Below are 9,606 nucleotides of genomic sequence, written 5' to 3' on the forward strand. Positions count from 1 at the left end.
GTTTTTATACGGCCCGATCCTCCAGGGCAACTGGTTGCAAATAACAAAAAGAAAAGACGATCTAATGCCTACGAAAAACGTGAGAGAGCAAGAGTAAGTAAATATAGGCCTAGGAGGATACTGTCTACTACTCTAGGCCTACTAGTACTAGGCTAGGCTAGGCCTACAGGCTACTACACACTATACCTACTCTAGTAGGCCTACTACTACTTTCTAGGGTCACAGTGCATATCGGCCGCCAGTCATTTCGGCCGCCGGTTATGGAACGCCTAAAATCATGAAACGCCAAAAAGGACAAAATATGTATTGTTCATTTCGGCCGCCAATCGTCAATATTGTTAATGTATGGCACGCCTCAATTATAAAACGCCGTGGTTAGGATTCCGGCACCGGAACTCAACTGCCCAGCGTTAGGGAATCCGACACGCTATTGCGCATGCCCAGAACGAGGTAATTGGCGACTCTATACTTATCATCAACAGCGATGGGTCATTTCATAGCTGCGCCACAGCGAAGAACTATAGCCTAGCCTAGATGCCTACTGATACGGGATCCACTAATAGTAAATACTAGGCTAGGCCTACCAGTTAGACGTGACCAGTGGGCCTATTTATTTTGTAATTAAAAAGTGGTCGCTTCATTCATATTTATAAACTTCATATATTTATGAATTATATAATTACATGACTAGTTTTATGATTTTTCATGTACAAAATAAAAGATTTCATATAACGCATTATAGTTACTGTACATAACATGCAATAACAAGTTGATTTGTCGACGGCAGCCACCGCGTGGATGTGAAAAAACTGTTCGGGAAGTCGGGGTCGCAACGCTAAAAACAGCATTGTGATTCTTAGATAGGTACTGATACTTATTAATATCATAATAATATTTTAACGCGTGGCGTAGTCCTATTTTAATTATTAATTCATGTATGGCCTAGCTAGGCCAAGTTTCATCCATCGCTCGCGCAACGACTAACTAGGCTACAGTAAATCTCGATAACACTCCGACTCTCGGTGCTGTGGTGTGTGGCACTATTAAGCTATAATTCACTTCCCAGAGCTCTGGGCATGCGCAATAGCGTGTCGGATTCCCTAACGGTGGGCAGTTGAGTTCCGGTGCCGGAATCCTAACCACGGCGATTATAAAAAATGGTGTATACATGTGCCTATCGCCTGAATAGACGTGCGTATTCAAAAAGCAAGCAGCAATCAACAAAAACGATCATACTTTTTGATTTGTATAGAGTTGCGCTATTTTACGGTCATTCGCCGGCTTCTTCTCCTGACTGAGCCCAACAACCTCTCAGCGCCCCCCCCCCCCCCCACACACACAACAACCACTGTGAAATAAAATAAGTTGTGTAGAAATACTTTAGTTAAAACTACTAAACTAATGATTTACACGGTCTTTTGATGATATCGGTCGCGTTTGAAATTGGTCGCCCTATTTTGTATGGAGCGGGATGCATGCTAGCGGGATATACATTTTCTTCATTTATATAGATTTAATTGATATTTTGTAGGGGCTAGATTATTTATGTGGATATTTTTTATTTGGTTATCAATCGGAGAAGGACTATGTCTTTCCAAAATAGTCATTTCTAAACACGTTTAAATATTAAATTAGGTAAATATTATATCAGGCATATAATAATTTACCTCCAGTTATATGTACTGTAATTAATATATTATATAGAGAATACGTCTGTCCTTTATTATGCAAGCAATTACGTAAAAGAGAACAATTTATTTAAAAACAATAATTGTTACAATGTATAGCCCGTAAAGCCAGCGTATCCATTGTTATACTTATGCATACTGTGGCAGATTATATCATGTCGTTAACAACATACTATTCGATCACCTAATTTTTAATTTTTTATTTTATTTACATCCGTTATGTAGGATAATATTAAGTGTATAATAATAATTGTTGAGACAAATCACGTGTATACTTTTATTTCTAGTGTTTAAAATAGTTGTTAGTAAAAATGATCATTATATGCGGATGGTTAAAAGGCGAGTTACTGAAATAAACCCCCGAATAAGCCATATCGGTGATGCGCCTTCTATGATCGTGCAGCTGTTTCCTCTAACAATGCGTTATTTTGCTGACGGGGTTTCCCTTTTTTTAAAAGCACGCACTTGTTAGTGTGTCAAATCATGGACAAAACACGACGTACGATCGTTGTCCATGGCCAGGTAAAGATGACGTCTATTACTAATAACCATACTTTTAAAACGTCTATAGGCCTCCTGCACGTGTTTTTGTGAAACGATGTATATAATTTACGTATACTGTACGTCAATACTATAGAATAGATTTTAATTTGAAAAATATCTTTTATTTCTTTATTTACAATAATCATTTAATGTAAATAATTAAGTAAGTAGTCTCACATAACATCCAGACGTTCGTAAATCTAAATGTTTAAAGTGGAGCTCCACCCAGAAAATTACTATTTTTCATACATTTCAACTATTATTTAAAAATATCATCCCCCATACTTCATATTTTTTTGATTTTTTTTTCAATGAGTACGAGTTTCTTGAAAATCACGCCTTTTTGCGTTTTGGGGGGATACCTTGTAATTTCCTATTCTTTTACATGCAAAAGGGGGGTATATTTGAATAATGCTAAAAAATTAATTTCTTCACTAAAAAAAAAATTTTAAATGTAGTTTTATGTAATTTTTCCAGATCTTTCTATTTCTGGTATAGTTATCGCGTATACATTGCGCAATTTTGCGTAAATAGACACTTTCCCCCGTTCGGGTCCAATTGGGTTTTTTATTTTGCTAGGGAGTATGATCACGTGACATTTTTCACAATCACACTACTGCAGCTGGCGATCTGTTATTTTGTCGCGATGTTATTTTTGACAGGCAAAAAGTATATTAAAACATTCTGAATGTGACCCTATCATGTTTCACAGTGTAATAATGCGATTATGAGACTTATTACTAAAATGTCAAATCTAACGAGATTTGAGAAAGATGTGGCTATATATTCAATAAAGCTAGGCCTAGGCCTACTAGAGTGTAGGTATGTACCGATGCTGCTTGGGCTCCAGCTGCTAGGCTGACACTCAGCAGTGAAGTTTGTTCTGCTGTCACCCAACCTCGGCCTACCCATATGGGCCATGATAGGGTGCCTGAATAGTTTGCTTTTCAGTCAGGCCTAAGCTTCCACATCGCTTTACTACTCTTGTTCTGTATAGGATTTTGTGTTTCACAATTCTAATGTGCGAGAAAACCCAGGAATGATAAATGGGGCGAAACGACCAAGAATTGTCAAACCCATGAATGCATATAGCTAGCCTAGACAAAAAATTCAAGGCTAGCTAGGCTGAGCAGACGGCTTAGCTATGCCTGGCCCTAGCTTAAAGTTAATAAACAATCTGATAAGATTATTATGCTGTTGTTGTACAGTGCAAATCATGAGGTTACAATACATGTAAATTATACCAGGGAGTTGCTCCCTGATTATACTGACATTTTTATCGGAAATATTACTTAGGCCTAGGCCTAAACAAATCGTATAAAATGTATTCCCCATTTTTCGACACATAATTTACCAAGGGGAGACATTTCACCCATGCGTTCACCGGCGACTAAAACGCGTCAGTTACTAAGTGTAACGCGTTTCACGACGTATTGTAAACTAATAACCCCTAAGTTACTGAAAAAGTGTAATGTATTAAAAAACACTATTTTCTGACCGATTTTTTAGAAATGAGTTTTTGGAAAATATTTCCGTATTTTCCCTGTTTTTTTTAGTAATCACTTTCAATTAAACATACTTAAACATAATATAAGCTGAGAAAGTCTGAGTGTAGCTCCACTTTAAATATCAGTACCTCTTTGAGAATCGTGTCCACCTATAATTATCCATACATTATTCTCACATCTATCATTGTACATCATAGACATACTGTAGGGCTGGTAGATTGATTTATAACGGAATATTATCTATATATTTTATTATTATCCTAAACCATGCTCACGTCAGAGTGGCGGATATCGAATGCAAAAATCATCATCATGCATCAAATTCCTTTATTGCATAAACCTCATTGAGCTGGTATCCACTTGCAGGTATAGAACGATTAAATTAAATTAAATTATTATTTATTTTCAAAACCTTAAACAACGGCATGCTAAAAGAACACACAATTCATTCAAACCTGTAAGATAAAATGGAAACACAAATTATTTATAAATAATGAGATAAATATTTATATTTACTGTACTTAAAAAATAACGATCGAGGTTTAAAAAAATGTCAAACAGTAGTATTATTAGAAATTCCAAAATTCAAAATTAACTAAAAACATAATGAACGTTTTCATTAAAAATGTATCTAATGCGCCATATACAAATTAGCGCGACCAAAATAAAACGCGACCGATATCGTAACTAATAGGATAAAAAGCGTATCTAGCGGCGCTCCATACAAAATACCGGATGTTTATTTTATCGCGACCGATTTCAAACGCGATCGATTTCAAGCGCGACCGATTTCATCTGACACCATTTACACACGTCTATTCAGGCGATAGGCACATGTATACACCCTTTTTGACAAGTAAGTAAGTAAAAATACGTTACTAACAATATTGACGATTCTGGCGGCCGAAATGAACAATACATATTTTGTCTTTTTTGGCGTTTCATGATTTTGGGCGTTCCATAACCGGCGGCCGAAATGACTGGCGGCCGAAATGATCAGACACCCTTTCTAGCCTACACTACCTACACGATTCGTATTACTATTAACCTAGGCCCTCTAGGCTTACCTAACTTTTTGTGAGGTGTGGTGAATCCATGAAGCAGGTACCAATGTTGTTTGCCATTATGTCCGGGAAGCGGAGACAAGATTACACGGCTGTGTTGAGGTCTGTTTTGCGCATCGTGCCGGTTGCCAGCGTGGTAAAAGTGGTTGCTGATTTTGAGGCGTCGATGTGGCAGTCCTTGCGTGAGGTTCTCCCGAACATCGACATGACTGGCTGCTTGTTTCATTACACACAGGTAAGAGTTCACATTTTGGTTATTTCAACATTTCCTTTCCTGTTTATATCTTTCCACTGCTGCACGAAAAAGGAAACGTCATAACAACAATCATTTCTTATGCATGTGTTTCTTAAATGTTCCTATCTTTATAATGCTCCACCAAAATGTAAACGCTGAACTAATGTTATGTTATACATGTTTTCTTATTTTTCTCTTAGGCTATCTTTCGCAAGGTACAAGAAGTTGGCCTTCAACGTGCTTACATGGAGGAACCAAATACCAGACTCTTCGTCCGACAACTGATGGCCTTACCCGTTTTGCCAGTGGAGCATGTACCTGCTGTGTTTCGGCGCCTGGAACAGGTTGCAGGCAACTCACCACTCATGTTGGCGATGACCACGTATATGCGCAACTATTGGATTAATGGAGATGTGTTTACACCGATGGATTGCAGTGTGTTCCGCCAGCAAATAAGGACAAATAATGAAGGCTTGGCTAAAATCTGAGCCTTGCTTTTTGCATGGACTTTATTTAAATACTAAATTATCTTGCCCATTTTATGTTTTTTTAAAATTTTTTCAGAGAACACTTAAAGATCAAACCTTTTCGATGAGTCTTGATAGACCCGAGGGTGGACTTGATGCCCGTATGCAAGCTACGGTCTGCAGGGTATCTAATTTTACCTATTTACTTGTTTAATGACTCACATTTGGGATGTATGCTAAATTAACCTGCATAATATTGATGGATCAAAAGTAGTTTTATTATTTTATGTTTATATTGATTTAACTATCAATCAAAGGATGTGTCAATACTATTAATTTAATTTTAATGTAGGCCTACATTAATTAATAGTGAGCCTGTAATCGTACTGTTTACAATGTTTGTTTGATTTGTGTTTAATTTAACTTTTTCTTTTGGCTAAGTTTTATAACATAAGTTAAAAAACATTTTTTTTCTAGAGAAGTGATTAACTTTATTTCATTAGAACTACAAAATTGCCTATTTTCATGGGTTTTTTTTCATCTTTAAAACAGGAATTCAAAATGAAACACAACCAAGAGAAGGCCTTCCACACTTTTAATGATCATTTGATGTAATTGATTTTTTAGGAGCAAATAGGTTGGCGTAATTATTCAAGACGTCATTTTATTATTTATATGAGTGATGCAGGATTTCACTTCGCACTTGATGGCAAGGTTTGTAGAAAAAAAATGTAAGATATCAGGGGTAGCTGGCTCATTTGAGGTGTAACTGTATAATTTGAGGGGTAGCTGGCTCATTAGAGAGATAGCTGGCTCATTTGAGGGGTACTGTAAACTGTATCATTTGAGGGGTAGCTGTATGTATTACTTGAGGGGTAGCTGGCTCATTTGAGGGGTAGCTGTATCATTTGAAGTTTTCTGGATTATTTGAGGGGTAACTGTACCATTTGAGGGGTAACTGTATCATTTAAGGTTTGCTGGATTATTTGAAGGGTAACTGTATCATTTGAGGGGTAACTGTATCATTTGAGGTTTGCTGGATTATTTGAGGGGTAACTGTACCATTTGAGGGGTAACTGTACCATTTGAGGGGTAGCTGTATCATTTGAGGTTTGCTGGATTATTTGAGGGGTAACTGTACCATTTGAGGGGTAACTGTACCATTTGAGGGGTAACTGTACCATTTGAGGGGTAACTGTACCATTTGAGGGGTAACTGTACCATTTGAGGGGTAGCTGTATCATTTGAGGTTTGCTGGATTATTTGAGTGGTAGCTGACGTATTTGAAGGGTAGCTGGCTAAAATATTTAGTCATAATTTAATTATTGTAAATAATTCACTCACATTATGAGTGAGTTCAAAAGTGGAAGAAAAAAAAATTGCAACCAAATGTTTTTAATTTTTCTTTTAGGTTGGCGGGCTGACCTTACCAAACGAGGGTGAATGTCATTTAGATGATCAAGGATATTATACTCATTCTGTAAAAAATGTAACTAATTTTCTGATTTACTTTTCTGATTTCATTTTTCATTGTTGTGTTACTTATGTAAATACGGACAATAATCCAAATACGAGATTGAATTGAAATCATATAAAAAACACAATAAATTAAATTACAATAATAATAATACGGTCAACCCTACCAACTGAACTCTCTGAAAACTGAAAACTTTCCCAAAACAAGACGTTTCTTGAATTATAAATTAATTTTTACCATTAAAAACAAAAGATTTCTGATATTGGGAGAGTTGACTGTATTATCTATTAAAAATCCACATAATTCTATCAGAGGGGAAACGAGACAAAATGGCGCATACACTATCTGAACCCACGCTTTCTCAAACGCCTGTCAATTTCTTGTTATGCATTCCACTCCCTCTCTCAAATTATGATAAAAAGAGGTCAATACAAAGTATGATTGATATACATATTTTACATTTACTTTGTTTATTTTCAGGATTTTCCATCTTTAGGACAGCTTCATGAGAAATTTTTATAAAGAAATGTAATTCCAATTTTTGCAGTAGCAAAATCAAAACAGCGTGACGATCCAGCTCTTTATCAGGTATTGAATATGTTGAATCATAAAGATAGAATACATTCTAGTATCTTGTGTTAGTTCTTTAGAATACTCCACATGCTAGTCCTATTAGTGCATGGGTTTAGTATATCTGATACTTGATCAACTTATATATATATATATATATATATATATTATCTGAAAAATAATGGTTGGATATGCCATTTTAATGTCATGTAATAGTTATTCAATTCCAAAAATTTGGTGGAAAAAAATGATTTACCTACCTGCCAACAGTACAGCATCTACCCAGATCAGCACGCCAAGAGATGAACCCTGCTCTTTTTAAATAATGTACCAAGTTCTTTAACATGCATTGTACAAGGGACCAGCAGCTTTATTTCCCATCCAGAGTATGAGGTATATTTTAATTTTGATTTCTTCATTTCAACAGGAAGTTGTAAATGAGTTTTTCCCAGGTGGATCTGTGGGAACACTAGCTAGTGATTCAAGAAACATTATTGAACTTGTTTGTAGTAGTTATGATGTAAGTTTGGAGTTTTCCTTAGCACCTTTATTTTTATTTGAGATTTTTTCCCAGTAGTTTTTTTTTTACCAATTATTATGTCATTAACACAAAACCAGCTAAGCAAACATTTATGCTGTTTGTGAAACAATTTTTGGATTTATAGGCCTTTATCGAGTGTAAATAAAATTAGGCCTACATGCCATTAAAACTTCTTGAAAAATTGCTTTTTCTACAGACTTCGATGAATAAAGTACTGACGATTTTTAATGATATTGCAATATATTTTTGTTTAATTGTTTTTATATAGTATTTATATGCATTTTTAATGTTGATACAAATTATATGTTATATGTATGTTATATGTAAATGTTTTTTATACTATCAGTGCAATAGGAGACCTACTAGATAGTGATTAAGTTTGCTTTTTAGGAATCCTGTCTCTGCCTAGTTTTGTGTAATGTTTTCTTTTCTTTGTCCATGTTTTTCTATATTGTATTTTTATGGAGACAAAAATAAATGAAATGAAATAAAGTTTGATGTAAATTTAATTTAAATTAAACATTTAACTACATAAAAAGACTTGACCTCAATTAAAGTAACATTTTTCTTGTTCAAAATTACTTTAATTCTGTAAAAAACATCTTTCACACAGATGTGGAGTTATACACCATGCAGCGAAAGGATTAATGCACACATTTTGTTTATTGCACATGTTTTATTAGTTATTAGTATCATAATTAATTAAAAAAATTATTTTTATAGAAAATTACATCTGAGATTCAACTTGTAGACACGGTGACAGCTCCTATTCATGTAACCTACTCAGCCTATTGCGATGGCGAGACATTGACGCCTAATTCGCAGAACTGTAGTAACATTCGCTTAGGAAATGTCATTAAATTTAAACTAGATGTTAGCGTTGATGAGTGTACAGCAAATCCTATCTCGTAAGACATGATTACATTGTTTATTACTAATCACAAGTGAGGCATTAACCTTGGTGTATGCATTGGCACGCTTAAAATAAATGTTTCTGCTGCCCAAGCCTGACCGACCCAAAATTTGCAGACATTTCTCTAGTGTCTTCTATTTCTATTGTAAAGTTTTGCCAATGTTATTAAATCTAAAATTTATATTATTTATTCATAAAACACAAAATAGATTTAAAAAAATTGTCTTACTAATATGACCATGTATTTCAATTGATGGTGTTTCTGTGCAACATAACAATTCTTGTGTTTCTAGCATTTCCCTTTTAAATGCAGTGACATAATCAATAATGATGATTTTAATGGTGACAATAAAGCATGATGATGACATAATAATATATACGGCCATACTGCGGTGAAACACCGGTTCTCGTCAGATCACCGAAGTTGAGCAATGTTGGGCCGGTTGCGTTCTGGATGGGAGACCGTCTAGAAATCGCGGCGGGTGCTGTATATACTGGAGAGTGATGGTGTAATGGTAATATCGGACTAGCATGTGATAGGCATGGGTTCGAGGTTATCTGTACCATACTAATTGCATCCTTAGTCAAGATGTTTTACTC

At 35.3% G+C, this 9,606-nt stretch overlaps 1 protein-coding gene across 2 annotated transcripts; it reads left to right on the forward strand.

The window, feature by feature from the left end:
• Positions 1-9: 9 nt before the first annotated feature.
• LOC140048586 (uncharacterized) lies at positions 10-8,281 on the forward strand. 2 transcript variants are annotated; one of them, XM_072093338.1, is made up of 7 exons: positions 10-93; positions 4,792-5,038; positions 5,239-5,689; positions 6,133-6,219; positions 6,917-6,994; positions 7,463-7,570; positions 7,980-8,281. In XM_072093338.1, the coding sequence occupies exons 2-3, from the start codon at positions 4,835-4,837 to the stop codon at positions 5,524-5,526; spliced, it is 492 nt and encodes a 163-aa protein (XP_071949439.1). In that variant the 5' UTR covers positions 10-93; positions 4,792-4,834; the 3' UTR covers positions 5,527-5,689; positions 6,133-6,219; positions 6,917-6,994; positions 7,463-7,570; positions 7,980-8,281. The 2 variants fall into 2 exon arrangements, with proteins under 2 accessions (XP_071949439.1, XP_071949440.1); XM_072093339.1 differs by lacking the exon at positions 10-93 and having other exon boundaries at positions 4,735-5,038.
• Positions 8,282-9,606: the final 1,325 nt, after the last annotated feature.

This window comes from Antedon mediterranea, chromosome 5 (genome assembly GCF_964355755.1).
Source record: "Antedon mediterranea chromosome 5, ecAntMedi1.1, whole genome shotgun sequence".
Taxonomy (NCBI): Eukaryota; Metazoa; Echinodermata; class Crinoidea; order Comatulida; family Antedonidae; genus Antedon; species Antedon mediterranea.

Excerpts from the sequence above, each read along its gene's own strand:
- LOC140048586 (XM_072093338.1), top strand. The coding sequence starts at position 4,835 with ATGAAGCAGGTACCAATGTTGTTTGCCATTATGTCCGGGAAGCGGAGA. Across the intron at positions 5,039-5,238 it reads GCTTGTTTCATTACACACAG|GCTATCTTTCGCAAGGTACA; the intron begins GTAAGAGTTCAC and ends TTTTTCTCTTAG.